Below are 20,422 nucleotides of genomic sequence, written 5' to 3'. Positions count from 1 at the left end.
TTCCAACTGCACCAGCTTTTCTACCTCCATACCCAAATCTGGTGTTTCTGGTACTGGTTTTCAGTAATTCTTGCCTTATTTCACATTCTTAACACAGTTACCAGGGCACTGTTGTCCCTGGGATACTCCCCTATGGGACTCCAGTACTTTCCTCAAGTAAGTGTGAAGTTTATTCCTCTCTGACAAGTCGCTGCAAACTGTGTGTGGAATGTGCCCATTTCTCACAGTGCCACCTGTAACTCCTGCCAGCTCCTCACTTTGTTGCCACTCCTGGTGATTTCCCATGTCATAGCCAGTAGTTTTCCATGTCCTGTTTGGTTACCCAGGCCAGGCTGAGTCATCTGCCTGCAGCCCTAACACCAATTATTCTGAGCAGTCTTAACTTCAGTAATGAGTGCTGTATGTTAATAAGTAAAGAAGATTCTCTTCCTTGCCAGTGTAATCTTTCCCTGCTGATGATCAGTTTTACAGTCAGGATGTAGCAGCCATGGGAGGGGCTGATGTCTTCTTGGTAACTGGAATCAAATGGCCAGGCAGGTTTATAAGGAATCAGTGCACAGCCTTGTGAATTTTGAACCAGGTGCTTTTTGATCAGGATGTGTGCAGCTTTCCTCTTGGATGCAAGCTGCAGAGACAAAGTCTTTTTCTCTTGAATGCAGACATTGCTGTGATCAAATGGGAATCTGGTAGGAAAGGGGGCTGTTGTCTGGTCTCTCTCTGGGGACTGCACATGTTGCTGTGGGTGTCACACAGCATATTTAGATAGGAGGAACTAAATCTCTCTCTTCCTCCCAAACCTACTTATCACTAGGCACCTCCAGGGTTTGACTAGAAACCTAGATATACAGATAATTCTGATTTTTATCTGCCATCTTTCCAGTGCCTGTATCATGAGGCATTTTTACTTTTTAGTTTCCAAATAACTGGGAAAAAAATATCTACTCTTGGGAGCCATTAGAATGTCTTTGAGATGTCTGCAGTTGCACTGTGCCTACACAGTTGTGTGTATATACAGGCAGAAGTATTTGCTCAGTGGACCAGAATGAATAAGTGACTGTGATTGGAAGGATCTATCTGTGTTATGAAAGATTTTGAAAGAAATAGAAGAGTATGAAATAAGAGAGAAATGCTCTAAGTTTTCATTCTAAGAATTTTCACTGTTCATATAGTAAAACTGATCATTTGGCATAGATTTCATTTTACCTCACTGTAGGTGTTTAAATTGTCTAGTTAGAGCTATTCTTTGTAGTCTGTGGAGAGGAAGGCAGCCATGGCCAGAGAACATTATAGATATATGAAACAGCTGGGGTAGGCTGCTTTTTTGGGAGCTTCCTAACTCTGCCTTGAGTACTCAGCTAAAGCTTTGGTGACTAAGTTAGACTAAATGTCAGATTTCAGATTGCTAGAACTACTGAACTGCATTCTACCTTATGCATGTGTGTTGCTTCTAATTTTGGTTCTCAGCAACAGAAGCATAGTGGGAACAAAGGAGTTCTATGACCATTTTAGTTTAAAGTCACCTGTCTTTCAGGCAGCCTGTGTGAATGCAAATGCATTCAATGTATACTTCCTGCCTGGATGGGTACTGTTAAACAAAAGAAATTGGCAAAGAAAAGCATGATAAGGAAAATAACAGTTGGAAATTCATGGAAGCTGCTTCTTGAGGAATGTCCCTGCTAAATCCCCGTGTTGTGAGAGCAATGAATTTTTCCTGAGATTATGTTTAGGAGTGGGAAACTTTGTGAATGCAGAACAGGCAGCTTCAGGAGGGAGATGGGCTTTCCAGTGTCAGAGAGGAGTGTTTTGGGAGTGTCAGAGAGGGATGGCAAGTGTGGCAGAAGACACAGCATCAGAGGAATTATGCTGTCCTCAGTTCAGGCTTTGCTTCCTGGCTAGTGAGTGTGGGTACTTGAGCTGGCTGCAATGTTCCAAATTCACCAGGAAATATTAGAAGCTGGATGACAGCAATGCAGAGAGGGTTCTCTACAGTAACTCTTTGGTTTGTGTGGGCTCTGCTTTGGGGTGGACAAATGCAGCGTGCCTGGTTTTGAGAGTGCCATTTTTGAGTTGTAGAGAACTCCTCCTTTAGCAGGGTCTCAAAGAGAAGATAATCTGAGGTGTGAAATTCATTTGGTCTTATGAACTTGGTGAATTTGTTGAACCTTGGACATGCTGGCAAATGGGATTCTGCTGCCAGAGCTTGGATTTCCAGGTGTGCTGGATCTGTGCTTTCAGCCAGAGCGAGAGCCCTCTCCCCCAGCATGCAGCCAGGGGAGCACCACTTGTGCTGACATCAGAAGAAAAGGTGAACCTGTCTCAGTAGAGAAGGATTTTATCATCATAAATAAAGAGTGGCCCTCTCTTTATATCCATGCTACTATGTCACCTCAAAGAATATGCATCTTTTCAAATTTCTGCCTCTCACTGCAGCAAGCAGGGACATGAAGTCATTCTGTGCCATATGATCTCTTCAGGGCCCCTTTGCCCAGGATTTACAGCTCTGCCTCTGTCATGCTGCCCTTTGCTCAGGCTCTGTAGCACCCAAATCCTGCTGTGCCCTGGAGAAAGGCTGTGCCACAGCACCTGGGATTTGTGAAGCAGCTATTTCAGCTTCCTGGAGAACAGCAGCCAGAGATTCTCCTTGCAGGAATTGACATCTGCAATGGGAGAGACCAGCTCAAAGCAATGTTTGCCCTTCTCATGAGGCACTGGTGAAGTAATTGAACTTTGTGAACTCAGCTGTGAAATCTGAATTTTGAAATTAGGATGTAAGGGGATTTTAAAATTAAATAACAACCTCTAAATGTAGTATTTAACATCAGTGGCTTCCAGTTTAATCTTTCTGAAGAAATCACAAACATATGTTTTGCCTTTTTGAAAAGCTATTCCGTAATTTTGCATAGGGTTGTCTCTGATGTTTTCTGTCATCGTTTCACCATTTGCTTTTGAATGCTCATTTACTGTCTGTGCCTGGTAATGATACAATGACTCAAAACAAGAGAATGTTTCGGGAAATGTATGGATTTCAGTGGGAGTAATTTACTTAAAATAATGTAACTGTTTTTGTAACGCTACTTTTCTGATTAAGCCATTGTACTGCAAATAACTTGAAATAAGGACAATGGGGATCCCCAGTCTACATGTGAAAATGTTGCATTTATCCCCTCAACACATTGCATAAGACTCATTTTTGCTGAGACATTTCCAATTGGTGTACTTTAAAGATCATCCTGATAGCTTTGAGTTTCCTGCTGTCCTTGGGCTGTCTGTGGGTAACAGATTTTTCAGGACATCTGCCAGGCTGAAGAATCTCTCCCAGCAGTTTCTGAATGCTGCAGTTTGATCACCAAAAGGGTGAAAATTAAGCAGACCTGACCTGGGGACATAAAGTGGAATAATGTCAGGAAGTGACCCCTGACATTTCACAGTTAAGTTTCCACAGGTTGCTGCTCCTCATTGTTACCAGCGTACACCTTATTGGGCATCTGATTTTGCTTAGTTATAGCTACCAAATATGGAATATAACAAGGGTTATTCCACTAAGCTGAAAGGGTCATGAGGCGTGTCAAAAACCTTTGATGTGCTCGTGCTCATTAATTCTGATCAATTTTTTATAACTCTCTCTTACATAAGACTGGATGCTTCAGCTATTTTTAGTCTTTCATTTAAGATATTATCCTGATTTACATTTTTATAGCTCTTTTTTTCAGTTCCCTGGACTTTCAGCCTTGCATGTAGGTTGGAAATCGTTCAGGGCTGTGTTTCTGTGTGTTGGTTCATTCTGTCCAGAATGAAAAAAGTTAACAAGGACAAAGCTGCTCAGTCATGGAAGAGGAGTTAATCTGCACTCATCTTCTTCCTCCAAACAGGGAGAGCACAATACTTATGGCAATTTTTGAATAGGCTGGGTGTTTTGAGGCCTTCTGTTATGTTTTTGTTAGTTTGCTGGTTTGGGTTTTTGTGTTTTCCTTTTTTTTTTTTCTTTAATGAGCAGTAGAAATCTCTTGACCAGCATTCAGATGCTATCAGATGAATGATTTATAGGAAATTTCTTGCTTCTTTTGTGATACTGATCCTGCAAAGTGTGGAGCATCCCGAGAAAGGAACACAAAAGCCTCGGCTTTCACCATCTTTGGTGAGATCTGCAAATTCCAAAGGCAGAGCTGGAGCAGCAGGCAGAGCCTTCTCCCAGTGGCAGTGCTGACACAGAGCCTGCTGAGCTCTAACCAAGCGCTCTGCAAACCTGCTGTGGATCTGCTCCTGCCCCCTCTGCTCTGCTCTGGGTAAATTCAGCCATGACCAATGCATCTGCTTTTATATAAACAGGAGCTTTTATTTTTAGAAAGAATCTACAAAGACTGGCTCAAACATTTGTCTGCATCCACTGTAGAAAAGGTCACAGAGAAGAGGCTTAACTATCTCTGTGTACTCACCCAGTGACTCAAGAAGTATTTTGGGGTTACGTGGGGCAGTGCTCAGCCTGGGATGTAAAGCAGGTGCTGGTGTTCCTCATACAGGTGCTTGCAAAGATTGTTTCCTGCTGATTTTCCCCACCCCTTTTTATCTCTCGCCCTCAGCTCCCCTCTTTGCTGCAGTTGCAATCTTCTGATTAGTGCCTTATTTAGGTTGGGAATGCTCATAACTAGCAGAGCAAGCCAAGAGTGCTTATTTTTGCATCTGTATATTGCACATGCTTAATATTTAGATTTGGAACATTCAGCAAGAAGATACCAGGAGCTAAAAAAATTAGAGAAAATTCTGCATAGTGGAGATAGAACATATTACTTTAGGTACCAAACAACCCAGTAAAATTTTTTACCTCTGTGCAAAGTGCTATAAAAATATGACTCTAAATCTGTTAATGCTATAATACCTCTAGACCGAAAGGTCTAGTTTGAGTAAATGAATGTTTTTTGTTTGGGTTTTTTTTGTTATCTTTCAATATCACCCTGAATATAAACCAAGCCACTGTTTTCTTTTGTTGTATAGCATGGTTTACATTCATATGGTTAGTAATTTTCTGTGGGTTTGTTTGAGGGGAGGTTCATAAGGACTTCCTTTTCCTTGGTTTGGAGAGCATCCTCTTGAGGATTTTATGGATGAAAGTAAATAGAGAATGGAAGAAGCTTTTATTCTTCCCTCAATTCAAATTTTGCCTTCTGTTGCATGATCTCTTTCAAACACCTTAATGATGCCAAATTACAAAGAGCCTTCCTGTTTGAATACTTTTGTCTAAAGTTATTAAAAAATGAGATAACATTCATTAGGTGGCTGAAATTAGTAGAAACACCAAATTTTTTTTTTTCCTTACTTAATTCTTAGGATTTCATTGAACCTTTTGTACAGTTTGTTTCAGAACCTTTCTCTTCAATTGCTTTTGGTGATGGTTTGTTGATATAATTCCAAGCAGGAGGGGAAGAAAAAAAAAAATCAGATTTTAAAAATAGAAAAATGTGATTTTTGGAACACTAAGATTAATAGCTGAAATAAAAGTCAGTTTTGATACTGAAGCATTTTATAAATACTTTTTCCTTTGAACCTGCCTGCATTTCAAGAAGGGACTGCATCTTTAATTTATTAGAATATTGCATGCATGACCTAAAATTAGGTAAATGTAACTTAAAATAAATTTTTGCCTTTCTGGAAAGCGAGAAATAGTTTCCAAGTGCCCCTTTTGTGTGTGTGTGCTGATGTCTGGTTTTCATGGAGCAGCATGTAGTAGGTACCTCTGGAAATTGGACAGATTATATATAGAGATGTATTTATATGTATATAAGTATACACACATTTATTGTCTTAAATTGTATGGCCAGTACCTGAATGAATCTTTGATTTGGGTGAGTTCTCCCAAGCCTGCACAGGCTCAGAGATACCAATAATGCTGCAAAGTGTGGGGCTGCAGGGCCAAAGAGGTCGATGTAATTTGGCCACTTGGAAGGAGGGGGCTAAAAAAGGAGGAGGATGTGGAGCAGATGGCCCTCAGAGGTCCCTTTTAATCAGAGTTCTTGTGTCATAATGCAGATTAATGACTTCCTGGGGTGGGTATGGCCACTGCTAGGGAGGGCTGGCAGCTGGTGCTTGTGGCTGCTATAGGAAGTTTAGATTTCCACTCTCCTTCTCTACACTTGCTAAACTCTTCCCCACTAACTCTGCTGCTGTCTGGGTTTGTGCAGCTGAAGGCTGACTCCATGAACAGCAAGAGGAAGAAAAAGCCCTCAGCCTGCCAGAATTGCCACTGTCTATTGTCTGTCAGGGCTAATCTCCATCTAGATCTGGATGCAAAAGTTTGATTCCTTGTTTATGTGTGTCTTTATTGAAATGTCTGTTGTCTGTAACTCAGATACAGACCTACATAGAGATCCCTTTGTGCATTTTAGCCATCATCTGCTGTAAATGGGAACAGACTGCTATTTCTGGACTGGGAATACTATGAGTTGTGGAAGAACTGTGATTGATTTTTCTAGGATGAAGACTATTGAAATTGCAGGCTTTGAATTATTTAGATATCATACACTTGTACATATTTTCCAAATTGTGTCACATGCTTAGGGCCAAAAGCAGCTCCAGAACTGGGCTGAAAGCAGCTGCAGAATTGCTCTCTACCTTATGCACAAGCACATGTGCATGCATGTGCTCCCCACAAATAAATGGGAGACATTTAATCTCATTTAATCCACTGAAATTTTTTGTGCAATTAAACTTATGTTTTAGATTACTTCTGTACAGTGAGAGAGATTGGCACTTTGAGCAGCTGCTTTCACTTGTATTGCAGAAATCTGTCCTAAGGATGGGAAGAAATGATCCCCTGCATTGACTGTGGAGGGGGTTTAGACAAGATCCCTTTTTTAAAATGGTTTGGGTAGGGTGAGGCAAATCAAATTAACAGGTTTGTGTGTTGGTTTCTATCCCACTCTGCATTTTCAAATGGAATCTGGAGACCATCTAATACAGTGAGGATTACTTTTGAAGTGTAAGAGCTTAATTTCTGTAAAGAAGTTATATTTAGATTACTCACTAAGTGAAGAGTAATCATTCACCAATAAGAAAATGACAAGCAGTTAAGATGACAGGTTTGTCAGAAGAATCCAATTTATTGAGTTACAGTTAATCTCCAGAGAAATTTTACTGAAGTCTATCAAATCTTACCAAAGATGTGCTTGCACCCAGGATCTGTAATGGTGATAATGATAATTTAGACAAACAGTGTGAAAAAATTGCATTTAAACAAGAAAGCTCTCTCTTGGTGTCTCCTTTTGAGGATCTGTGCCTGGAGTTTGCCCAGGAAGCCTGGTGTTCCCTCCAAGCAGCTCACCACGATGTGTGTGCATGTCACTGCAAAGGTTTTGTGCTGACAGGTGCCCTAAAAATAGGTGTCCTACTTTAAAATGATGTATCAAAGCAATATGCCATGAGACGTGCATCTACAGCTGCCTGAAGGCGAGGAATTTTGGGGTTTTATTTACTTGCCCTTTGGTGTTAGCATTGCTCTTATGCTCTGCTTTCTGCTGGAGATTGTGTTATCCCAGGAGAACTGTGGGTTTCTGTAAAAAATACCCTCAAATACGGTGTTAATTGGGTTCTCTCAGACAAATACAAATCCTCTTATCAGCAAAAAGATGTTTGTCACTGGGCCTCTGTTGCTGCTTTTGAGTTTTATGAATGTTTCACTGAGCTGTGGTTGGAGGGAAGTGTTCCCTGGCTTGATTTCTGGTGCCACCAGAAACTCATCTCAAGAAACCAGAAAGGATTCTTTGTGAGTTTCTTTGGGCTTTCTTGTAGCTTGAAAGTCACAAAAGAAAAAAAAAAAAAATACAAGTGTTTTGAAGGAAATTGCCCTCTTACCACCTCCTTACCCTAATAAATTTATCTCCTGATAGAATTTGTGATTCAGTTGGCCTTTCAACAATTATCAACACATCAGGCACTTGCATCAGGTCCTATAATTTAGTAGGGTTCATGCTTTTCCCCTTCTTCCTCCTCTCTAAAAAACCCCCAAACCTTACCTCTCAGACTGTTTCTTTTGAATCTATAGTTACAGAAGAGAATCACCCCAAGCTGGATGGATCTTTGTGTCTGCTGAGAATTTTCAAATTTTGAGCTTTCTGGATTCTCCTGGGCAAGGTTTGAGATGCCTCTTTGGTTAAGGGGCATAACAAAGAGTTGCTTTAAACCCCAAATTTATCAGTAGATAGGAATATAATTTGTTTTTACAACAAGTAAAAGATGGTGTCTTTTATTAGAAAAGCCCATGATGCAAAACAAGCAGTACCCCTTCCTTTCTCCCCACCCTCCAGAAAACAAAACACCCCAAAGCAAAAAAAAACTTCAAAAAACCCAAAGCTGCCCTAAACACCTGAACTGTGTTCTTTGAAAACCACAGCATTTTTAAACAGAAAAGTAAGAGAAATCCTAGAAATTTATATCTCGCTGTCTGGATCTCTTGTACATCCAAAATTTATGCATATAGAAGAATGACCTTATTGGCAACATACTCTGAAATATGGGATTTTTGCATGGAGACAACTGTTTATGTGGTGATTTTAAGGAAGAGCAGTCCCATGATTTATTTCAGTAGGGAATATATTGCCTAGGGAATTATTGCTTGTAGCCTTGTGCCTTATTTGTGAGCCAGAAATCCATTGTGCTGCCTGTTCTACCAATGTGGAACCTTTCTTAGAAAATTCAAAACCTAAATAGTGTTGGCAAAATGACAATAATTTGCCACGCAGTGTCAGTAGTTAATTTTCAGGTGTAAATATTTAACTTGGAGGCATTCGGTACTGGAAGTGAGAGCAGCTTTTGCACTTGTGCTCTCCATTGAAATTGACTTTTTTTTTTCCACATTGCTAGGAGCTCACTGCATTTTCTGTGAATGGCATGCTGAAAAACATCCTTGCTTTTGAGGAGGGAAAAGAAGAAGAACCAGGATCTCATGTTGAGTGAAGTACAGTTCTTGAAAACAATATTTTGATTAGATTTTTAAGAAATCTTTAGTCTCAACTCTGGCAAACAAGCTGCCTTAAATCATAGATTTTCTGTGTGTGTGTATGTTCTGAAATCCCCAAACATTTTACAGGAGAAATTCTTAACTCTGTTATCTGGGCTGGAAACTACACTGTGTCTTAGCCTGATGTGATATTTAAAAGTGTATGTGTCTATTATAAATTTTGTTGTAGAAAAAGCCCTAGTTCAAGTTGCAATCCAGCTTTCATTATAGTTCTTACCTCTTCTTAAGAATGCCTTCAGAAAAACCTTCTATTTGAGGGAAAAAACCCCCTAGCATCACTTTAGCTGTTAGATATCAGAATGAATGTATTGTCAATTTAAAAAAAAAGGCTGTTAAAGAAAAAAATATCCAAATCATACTTAAAAGAAAGAGTTTTGGGTGAGTGCAGCCTTGTATTTACTGCAGGAAGGTTCTAGGCATGGCAACTGAAAAGTTACTAAAGATTTCTGGGAAAAAAAACCTGCTTTCTCATATAAATAAGTGGGTTTGTTTATGTCAAGATTTTAAATTTTGCATGTTGCTCAGGCTGTTGTCCTGAGATACTAGGGTTAGTCTATTAAAATTTAGGCTTTAGAAAGTCTATTAGGCTTTTAAAATTTGCTAAGTGAGGCTTTAAAATCAAAGAAAGAGTTCCAGGTTGATGGCCCTGAGCATCCCCATCTTCCCCCTACTGTGAGGTGATGAACACAGCCATGGAAACATGAGCCTTAGGAGGTGCTGGTGTAGCTGAGCCTCTAAAGGCTGGAGTGAAGGGTTTACTCAGAGGGGTCTCTTTTGATGGACTAATTGGTGGAATAAATACATTATCTTTCTGTGCACAGGCTTTTCTTCATGTCAAACTTGCTTGAAATGAACATTAGTTTTTTTCTGTCCTGCTCTGACAGACTTGAGAGTGTGGAAGGTGCAGATTGAGTTTTTCTGACTGCAAAACCCGTTGCTTATTGCCTGTGAGTTTGGGGATAGATATGACCTTTCTGTTCCTTGACGTGCATACATATATGTCTAAAAATAAATATATTACATATATGCAGATGCTTCAAGGCTGCTATCATGCCCCTTCCATCCCCAAAAACGGCAGGCTGAGTTCTGCCATTCCCATTCTTGTGCTTTGCTCATGGCTGATGCTTTCCAGGTTTTGGGTTGGTTTTCCTGCCCACTTTGGGCAGCCTGACCTGAGCTGGTCTGTCTGGGGTGGGGAACCCAAACCTGCAAACCCTCTGCATTTCAGCTGAAGCCCTGCCAGAGCCCAGCTGAGGGGAAGGATTGCCCATAGTGCTGCATGGGTTTTATCCCTGTTCATGCACTACATGGTTATGGCTGCATTTTAATGGGAAGAAGGCAGTATGACAATATAGACATCTGTTCTGTTGTATGGCAATATCACCTTCTCTTCTGTTGGGGATCCAGTGTAAACCCCCAAGGCCTTTCTGAAAATAATTTGGGCAGGTGATTCATTTTGCTTAAATATTTTGCATTTGTCCCTGCTGAACTCCATCCTATTTTAAAGGCTTTTTCTTCAATTCATGAAGTTAATTTTAAATTCAGATCCTGTCCTTCAGTGTATTTGCTTTACGTCCCAGCTTCACAGTTACCTGCTTGTTTAATAACACTATTCACTGTTTAATCATCCAGATCATTAATTGAGCAGAATCAAATCATGGAACCGAATCAGATCCTGGGCAGGCTCTTGGGTACCTCCCTGTGACACATCCTCCAATTTAGATGTACAGCAATGATAACTGCTCCCAGGCATCCACTGGTTTTGTAGTCCTGACATACCCATTTTTTTTATTGCTTGTATGTCCCTAGAATTCTTATGAAACTATCCTAAAAGACCTCATAGAACTATTAATAAAACCAGGAGGTATGGACCCTGCTGTTTCTACCTTGCCTGTGAATTGCTCAGTTCTGGAGGAAACTGGTTTTCTTTGAAGCAATATGTTCATGACAGGTCCATGTCTCTTGCTCCTCGTTTGCTACTTGTCCTACAAGTACTTGCTGATCCTTGTTTATTTTACTTACTCCAGTTTTTTTTTTTCTTTTTTGAAACTGAAGTTCATCTGGATGTAAATTTGCCCTCCTTCTACTTTTTTTTTTTTTTTTAACTGGGGATTCCTCTTACCATTTCGGAGTCCTCTGAGGACTCTCCTGTATTCCATGAGTTCAAGGCATCAGCCAACAGCTTTGACATAACTTCAGAAAGTGCTTTAAATATTCTAGGACACTCTAGTGTACAAAGTAGCTACCAAAGTAGCTGAAAGCATGGACATTATCCAATGACTTGTTTCCCTTTTACATCTGGAAGCAATACCTGTTTTGGTTTGGGGTTTATTTGTGCTAGTCATCAGCTCTTGATAGATATTTTTTCTAGTAAAATTTATGCAAAAATGTCATGTAATACTTAATCCTTCTTGGAATCATATGGTCTCCCTTTTCCATGGGTTAATGGATCAGTGTTTTCCACATTCTTCCTCACTAACAGATGATCTCATACACTGACTTTTTTTTTTTTTGGTGTTGCTCTTCATGCTTCTGATTTTGACACCTCTCAATTCAATATTTTATAACATTTTTCCAGTGGGCTTGAACTGCTCTCACACATGATCTTAGCAATGCAACCAGATTCCTACTTCCTATTTGCAGTTAAGACACTGAGTTAACCAATCTCATCTTTTACTGTACCCAGATCTCCTCGGCTTTGGGGGAAAACACAGCAGTTTCAAGGTGTGCAATTTTAGGATCTGCAGTTTTTAAAGTGTTGGGGGGAAAAAAATTACATTACACATCAGGATTGGTCTATTTTTCATTTAAATAATTAATCTAAGCACAAATTTTTCTAAAATAAATGCATGGCTAACTAGAGGAAGGCAAAAACCCTCAGCAGCTGTGATTCCATTGTGTCATTAACTTGCCCATTTCTTGTATCAAATGATCACTGCATAGCTGGGTTTTTTTTATGATGCTTTTTTGAGATAGTAATAGGTGGCATGACAGATGGTACTAGAATTCAAATATTACCTGAAATGGTCATCACAGTGTATTTTAGTAGTGGTTTTGGTAATGAAAGTTTTGGTGATTTAGTTGTAATCTTTCAGCATCGGGTACTTTGTGCAACGTGGTTCATTTCCTGTTGCAGAGCAATCTTACCTGTTACTTTTGTGACTTAACTCTGATTTTTGAGACCTGTGTTTCTGTTGTTTCTGCATCTGTTTTCGTTCTACAAGTCTGCATGTTTGTTTTTTTTTTCAGAAGTGTATCTTTCCTAAAGACTTTGTAATCAAACTTGTTCGTATATATAGAATTTTGTATTTAATTATATTCAGATACTTAAATGCATGATTCATAGCACAGAAGGACTTGAGAGGGCAGAATTTTGTGTACCATCTGGACACAGTCAACAGTAGAAATTGTTGCTGAAGGGTGGTGGGGATTAGCAGGGTGATGATGCTGTGGATCATGGTGCTTAGTGAGTTATTGCATTTGGGTGGGGGCTCAATCTCCATTTCCTAGATCTAGTCAACATCCAGCTTAATAATTATGTATTTGAAGTGTCAAACTTTATTTGTAGTGGGGAAATTGGGTGAATTATTTCACTGCTACACTGCAAAAAGAAAAAAAATAAATCCAGTAACTGCAGCTCTCAGGTTGCAGCCGTTTTGTGGTGGGGGAGAAATGAGTGCTGTCAGTGAAATTTCAGCACGGTGCCTCACGAGTTCAGCAGGAGCTGTGCACTCCCTACTTCCCAGGAATTAACCCTAAGCATTTAGATTATAGGGTGGAATTTCATTCTCCCTGAGACTTTGGCTATGCTGTCTTTGAAAATATTTTGCTCAGTTCTTGAACGTAGCTGTGGGAGCCTCTCTCTTTTATTCAAGCTATTTCTATAAAGTACTTCCAGAGCAAGTCTTTTGTCACTGCCATTTCTCATTTGCTACAGATTGTCTGCAGCCTCAGAGCTTCATAAAACAGACAGATCCTTATCAGTAATCAATATTTGTAATATTTGTTAATATAAATCTGTCATTACTGGCTCATCATTTGAAATTAATTTGAGACAAAGCACTTTATTATGGGACTGCTGATCATATTAGAAGCAAAACCCATAAAACAACCAAAAGCTGGATCCTTAACTTTGCTGGCACATTAAAGTCAAAATGCATGACTTGGATCCTCATGTGAAACCTAACTAAGAAGCAATAATGATGAAACTTGACACATTCCCAAATTGCAGAAAAGTCTTCATTAAGAAGCAGCAGCTGTTTATTTACAGGACCACATGGTCTAGTCAGCATGATAAGACCACTGTGGAGAGGGATCAGCAAGTTTGCTTTTACTGGAAAACACACATCTTTCTTCTCCACTGTAATGGGTCAGTATTAAAGAAGAGCTGGAGTTGGAGAATAATTAGAGTGATTTTCCATTTATTTTGCCTTTCCAGCGTGCCTCAGGCTTGGGAGGTCAAATAGATGCTAAGAGAAAAACTGCATCTGGAATAAGTCTGAAAATAAATACGTATCCCATGAGTAGTGCTGTGTACAATTTGCTTAGCCTTGGAAAACTAAGTTTGTCTGCCACTTGATTGCCTACTTCATCGAGGAAATCTGCTTAGCCTGTAGGATTCTGAAAGCTCTTTTTCTTCATTTTCAAAATGTGAGGGATGTGAATTAACCATTTCCCATTTCTTGTTTCTTTCAGCTTTCTCTTCCTCATATCAGAGTCACATTACTCATTAGCTTCCTTTGGCTGGTTTGCAGCTAGGAGGTTTTTCAGTGAGCAGAGACAAGCTCTGGATTTCCCTGCTCTATAACAGCCTGAAAATCTTATGGCAATGCCTTACATAAAATAGCATCTGACTCTATCATGTCCTTCCTTGTGATCCAGTGAGATGAATTTACAAATCTTGAATGCTTTCTCGGTAGATGCTTATCCTGTTGCACTCTGTGTGTCAATGTAATTGTATTTATTCCACCTGCTTTCATTCATTTGTAGCGCAGTCAGTGCTGTGCTGCCTTGGCACTGCACATCCACCTATGAAATATGCATCTTGTGTAATTATTTCCATTCAAGAAGAGCTTTCCAAGTCCCTGGTTTTAAATGTCTTTCATCTGACACTGTAAAAGAAACAGTGTTACAAGTGGTCTTCCCTTTGCTTTGTCTAATAGTCTGTAGGAGCCCATCTGTCCTACTTAATAACACCATATTTCTACACTAATCTAAAGTGGAACATGGTCAACAGGAGGCTTTGAGCTTGCTTTGAAATAGCTGATCTAACTCCTTGACTGGGTTTCCACTCTCTGCCCACTGTGTGTGCACTTTATCTGAAGCACGGGCTGCTGCTCAGATGTCAGTGGAGGCACCATTCAGGCGATTCCTGAGTCAGGAATGGGCAGTCTCAGGAGTGGGCAGGGTTTTGAAGCTGAACTGTGGAGGAATAAGATCTGTAGACCTCCCAGGCCTCCTTTTACCTGTACCTCAAATTATGGGCCACAGGCAGACTCACAAGTCCATAACAAAATAAATAGTCTCTTAAATGTAATACTGCTGTTGTGACTTTGTGTAGATTCTGTGTTGCACTTTTTAAACAGGGCTTGCATTTTATTCTCTAAAGTGTCTGGGATAAAATTCAGTTGATATTTCACGAGTTCTTGCAGAGCTCAACAGAAGCATAGTCCAAAGAGTAAAGCAATCTGTTTAGAAATTTCAAAATTGTTTCCTCTTGAAGTGATTGAGGTTTTCATTTGGGTCACTTGAAAAGCCTCACCAAAGGGGCACAGGTGACTTAGCTGTCTTTTCTGAAATGCTGGAACATCTGCACTGGCTTGAAAGAGTGACTTTATTTTTTGTACTGCTAAGACCTTTTCAATATCAGCCACATATCACCGGATGTGTATATTCCATTATTATGATTGGGCAAATTCATATACTTACTCACTTTTGGCTAAAGAAGCTGCAAAACTTGAGACTGCTAGGTTTTAGCATTCTTATTATTTTATGCTTTTAATATCAATTCCTCCATTGATTCAGTAGTTTATCAGGATGTGGAGATAGTGCCAATTTCCAAACATATGGTTGGCCTGAACTCTCTGCACAGGAATGTAGAGAGCACAAAAGCCACCAGCTGTGTCTGTGTGCTGGTTTCTGCTTCACTGTAGCTTCTGCTCAGGCTGTTCTCAGACCTGTACATATGTGTTGTTTGCAGGGAGAATTAAGCTTATTGGCAAAATTTCACCTTACCTTCAGGTAATCTCCAAGAAGCATGAAGGTTTTTATGGTAGGACTTGAGAATTTCATTTGGGTCCTTTGCCAGTAGCAGATAGCATCGTGCTGCATGTCTGAGTGAGAAAGTGATGAGGACTAGCCTCACCTTCTGAGCTTTCAAACAGTCCAAATTGCAAAATACTTGGGTAAAAAAAAGAAGGGATAGTTTCTTTTCTCTGAATCTTTGGAGACTGCCTTGTTTGGAGGCACTTCTAACAGCTCAGCATCCATCAGTCTTATTGGGAGTCTCTTGCAAGAGAAAGGATTGCATAGTAGTATTGCTTGACAATAAAGAATTTGAATTACCTACAGTGCCCTACACTGAAAGTTTTAAAAAACCACTAGCTATCTCTTCCACAGTTTAAAAAACAATTCACAAATTTCTCTGCTTTATTTCATTTTTAATTTTTTTTTTGCCCTGCAGGTTCCAACTATGGGAGTCCCCGCCCAGCTCATGCCAACATGAATGCCAATGCAGCTGCAGGGCTTGCCCCAGAGCACATCCCCACTCCGGGGGCAGCTCTGTCCTGGCAGGCTGCCATCGATGCCGCCAGGCAAGCCAAGCTGATGGGCAGTGCTGGCAACGCCACGATATCCACGGCCAGCTCCACGCAGAGGAAGCGGCAGCAGTATGGCAAGCAGAAGAAGCAGGGCACCACCACAGCCACCCGTCCTCCCCGGGCGCTGCTGTGCCTCACGCTGAAGAATCCCATCCGGAGGGCGTGCATCAGCATCGTCGAATGGAAATATCCTTTAGCGCAGCCAAACGGGCCTTTGGGTGTGGGTATCCTCAGTTCAGTCAGAGAGAAAAAGAGAAAAATTCCTGTCAGGCTAAGCCTTGGAAAAATCTCTTTTTCCCTCTGATTTGAACTGAGGATATCCACATTTGTGCACATCAGCTCCTGTTCATGGGTGGGGGGAAGTCGACGCGTTGGGTTGAAATCAACGCATTGGCTGGAAATCAACACATTGGGTGGAAATCTGTGCCTCACACTGAAAGTTCCGCCACTGGGAGCTTAACGTGCATGAATAATTTTTGATGTCTTGCCTGAGGTGGTTTATGCTGAAGTGGGGGCAGGTGAGGAAAGAGGATGAGAATGGAAACCTTAACTACAACCCATGTGAGAGACCACTAGAAGCTTGAATAGCTTGATGTGGCTTAGTAGTTGAATTCTGCTCTTTGAAAAAAGTACAGCCCAGGTAATGCATGGGAGATATTCAAGGTATATGAGGTCAGAACTATCAATCTATAGGATTGATAGAAGCTCCTGGCTTTCCCTTTTAAATTTTTATTGGTTTTTGAGAGGTGTCACCAGTCCAAAGCTCTGTTACTTTGAATAATACGTTTTAATATGTTTTGTTAAACATATTAAACATGTGACATCACACTTTCTACAGTATGGAGAAAAGAATGGGGTAAAAGGACAAGTGAGACTGGGCTGAGAACTGTTAATTATATTGAAATTTTGGTTAAAATCATAAGACTCAGTATTGTATGGTAAGCGATAATGGTTATCTAGAAGAAGGGAAAAAGAAATACAGTTAAAGTAACATGTCCAAATGCAGTGAAGAGCCAGATCTGACAGCCTGAACAAGAGACAGATGGTGTCACAGATGATAGATGAGAACCACTGACACAGAGCTGCAGAGTGAAGGGGTTGGTGCTGCTTCCCTGGAAAGTCAGGGAGAGTCTGATCATTGCTTTATTGTGTGCAAAGAGCAAAACCTTTTTAGTCATCCAAGTCTGATCAGTGCAAGCTGGAATTTGAGTTTTTGGTGTGAAACTCAAACTGAAATGAAGTATGCCTCCTTTGCATCCTCAAGGAGAAACCAGGATTAACCCTGAAAAGTAATCACAAGCTAATGGGGTTCTTCAAGAAATACAGAAGAAAAAGAATGTTTTTAGGGGTAGATAAGCATGTCAAGGAAAGGCAGTACAGAACTTGGCAGTAGTTAATATGATAAAAAAAATGAATTAAGGCATTTAAGACAATGTGATAATATTATTCCCTTGGGTGTCTGGTGAGATGCTGGGTGAAAACAGAAAATGAGTATATCAGGTATTGCTGACATGGACATACTTAAGAACTTGTTAAAAATGCTCCTGTCAATCTTTAATGTCCTTAAACTACCTGCCTGTTCATTTTTTATTCAGATGCTAATTTTTAATCCCCTGATTAAGTTTGCTACTTTTTCTTGCTACTGACATAAGTCTGATACTTAAGCATAAGATGATGGGTGATGACTAACAGGATAAAACTGAATATTGGTTTACTTAGCAGCACCCCAGTCACCACATGTCTTCAGAGCAACATTTGATAGATGGATAAGATCAGCAATGAATGATGGGAATGAGGTGTTGTAAACCAGCTGAGATCAAGAGATGACCAAATAGCACAATTAAAGCAGCACAAAGACACTTGCAGTTTGGGGTTTTGTTTGTTTTTAGGTGAGTTGATGGAAGTATATTTTTTTTTCCATCAGAACCTCTCATTGGACATCTGGAGTTTGTAAACATGAAACACTTCAATGACAACAAGCAATATCAAAGGGTTTTGACAAGGTTTATTTTAATTCTATATTCTGACTTTTCCTACTTGCTAAAAACTACTGAGAAAGGCTTACCTTGATTTATTGTACAACTAAAGCATAATAGATATTAAACAAATATCAAATAGCACTTCAGTAGTGTTTCTTACCCAAATGTTACAGTGTTAAGAGCCCGAATGAGCAATTGCATTCAAGAATAAGTGAAATGAAGTAATTACCTTAAGGATTTAGCTGTGTGTTTAATTTTCTGCCTTTTGTGCAGTGTATTTGTAGATTTTATAGAATTTAATGTTTTTAATTTGTAGATTTAAATCTACAATTTAATTTGTAGATTTTATAGAGTTCAATGTTTACAGTGCAAAAAGAGAATTGAAGTGAAAGGAAATATGTGTAAACAGTGATAAATTAATGGATAATAATCCTGCCAAAAAAAACAAACAAAAATTTTTGGGAAAAAAGTGACTAAGAAAATGAAAGCCTGTGGAAATCCAGGTCTTTAAGCAGTAAACATTCTACAAACAGCCTGGGGTAGTACATACCTGAGAAGTCTTATGATTTCTCATGTAGATTTCTCTTTCTGTCCTGATCTGCTCTTCTGCCTCTGTGATACCATTTGTCTCCTATTATTCAGAGGCTTAAGCACAGTAGTCTGGTGAGTCTGGAGCCCTCTGACTCTTCTGTATGTGAAATGTAGAATGTATGTGAGTATAAACAGCAGTCAGGTGCCTGGAATTTGTGTATATCTTGCAGCTCAGCTTAACATTCAAAGATCTCCTGCTCTTTCTGCTCAAACCTGCTGAGAGCAGCAGTCTGCTGACCAAAATCATGCATGCTGTGCTGACATTTGGCAGTCCCACGGTGGATAAAGTCATGCTCAAATGCACTTTGTGGTACAGGTTATGCTTGGCATTCTCTCCTGCTCCTCATTCCCCTCCTGAGCAGTGGTGAGTTATCCCAGAAGTAGCCTCCAGGATATTCTTGCAGGCCAGTAAATGTAGACAGACCATAAATCTGGTCTTTAGTCTGAGTTTGGAGACACTTCACAGCAGCAGAGATTAGGGAGACCATTCAAGTAGATGAAGTGCAGTGCCAGGAGACTGGGCAGTAGAAAAATGCCCTTTGGTTCCCGTGGACAGCCAGGGGGGCATTGAGCTTGTGCAAGATTTCTTTGTTGAACATTCCAAACGTTTGGTTTCTCTCTTCCCCAACAAAGCTCATGCAAGGTTGAAATGCCTCTGAACTGTTTCTTTGTCAGAAGGGACTCTCTGCTTCTTGCTGTCCCTAAAATACTGAACTTTAGTGTTCCCTCTGATGCCAAATGAAATGCAAAATAAGAGAAAAAGAAATACTTCCTCAAATAATTTTAAAGCAAAACAAGTATACGTGGCAAAGTGCAGTGTAAGCACAGTTTGGGAAAAGACTTTTTTTACCTTAACAAAATATATCCTTTTTTAAAGGTCTTCTAACCATGGTTATTATTGCTTGAGCCCTCACATTTAACTCCAAGATATGAGAAACTGAGAGAGGGGGGGCAAAAATACAGCAATAACAACAAAAGAAAAGAAACCTCAAAATGTTTGTTTAAACTATGAGAATTTATAAATGCAGATGAAAACAACCAAAGAAAAATAATCATAAAAAGACCAAGGGTAGTCATTATAGTACAGGTTTCTCTTATTAAAGCTAGCGCAGCCATGCTCGAAGGAAAATTGGGAAAATGCAATCTAAACAAGAAAAAGAAGAAAAAACTTTTAAGAAACCTTTGTTTACTCTGGCACGTGACTGGCCTACACTGCTTTTGACATATTAGGAAGAATTTTGGCTGGGAGTTCCTAAAAGCACTTAAAAAGGCATATGTTTCTTTTCAGAGTATAAGAGGCTTGGAATGCTTTCTTTAAACAGAGGTCTTATAAATATTTTTTTTCAAAATTTCTTTTTATTTTTGTGTGCTCATTTTGGAACAATTTCCTTAACTCCATTCCTCAGACCATTTGAAATAATTATTTTACTGACTATTTTTGCCAATTGTGTGGCCTTAGCTATCTATATCCCCTTTCCAGAAGATGATTCCAATGCCACCAATTCCAATCTGGTAAGTCCTTGATGGTGTTTAGTTTTGCTATTTCAAAAGTCCTTTTGAAAAGCGATCATGGAGACTTGTGGAGGTAGGGAATGTAAATATATCCACCAAAGTTTAGAACATGATAAAAATTGATTTTTACTGCTACGTCTTGTCTAGTCATTTTATTACCTGTCGCAGCGGAGCTGGTTTTAGAGAAGAACATTCCAAAAAGTTGCACAGGTGCTGTATGTGATGTTGAGGTTAATAAATTTCAGCATGCTGCAAAAAGGCTTGGTAAATTTTAACCTGCAGGTATTTTTGGGCGATATCTTTTATCAGGGATGTTCTAGTGGTTTTTGTCTTACCGTGTGCCATTGTGAAAATGATGCTGTCCTCCTCTCAAGTGCTTGATGACTGATTAATGCTTGCATTTCAGACACATGCATTGATTTGGCTGAACAATATTTGTGCAGTTGGTGTTTTTTGTTTGGTTTGATGGGATTTCTTAAATTTTTTGGTTGTTTTTAGTCATTCCCTCTTGTTGG

The 20,422-nt window shown here is 39.7% G+C and overlaps 1 protein-coding gene across 35 annotated transcripts in view; it reads left to right on the top strand.

Annotated features, from left to right (window-relative positions):
• CACNA1C (calcium voltage-gated channel subunit alpha1 C) overlaps positions 1–20,422 on the top strand; it is a 452,642-nt gene that overhangs the window by 54,700 nt on the left and 377,520 nt on the right. For all 35 annotated transcript variants that reach the window (XM_072923847.1, XM_072923859.1, XM_072923850.1 and 32 more), the window contains exons 2-3: positions 15,690–16,012; positions 19,803–19,907. In XM_072923847.1, the coding sequence (XP_072779948.1) occupies positions 15,690–16,012; positions 19,803–19,907 (428 nt within the window). The remainder of the gene's footprint in view (positions 1–15,689; positions 16,013–19,802; positions 19,908–20,422) is intronic.

Source organism: Taeniopygia guttata, chromosome 1A (genome assembly GCF_048771995.1).
Source record: "Taeniopygia guttata chromosome 1A, bTaeGut7.mat, whole genome shotgun sequence".
In the NCBI taxonomy this organism is placed as follows: Eukaryota; Metazoa; Chordata; class Aves; order Passeriformes; family Estrildidae; genus Taeniopygia; species Taeniopygia guttata.
The sequence above is the reverse complement of the archived record's forward strand: the minus strand, read 5'-3'. Positions and strand labels throughout refer to the sequence as shown.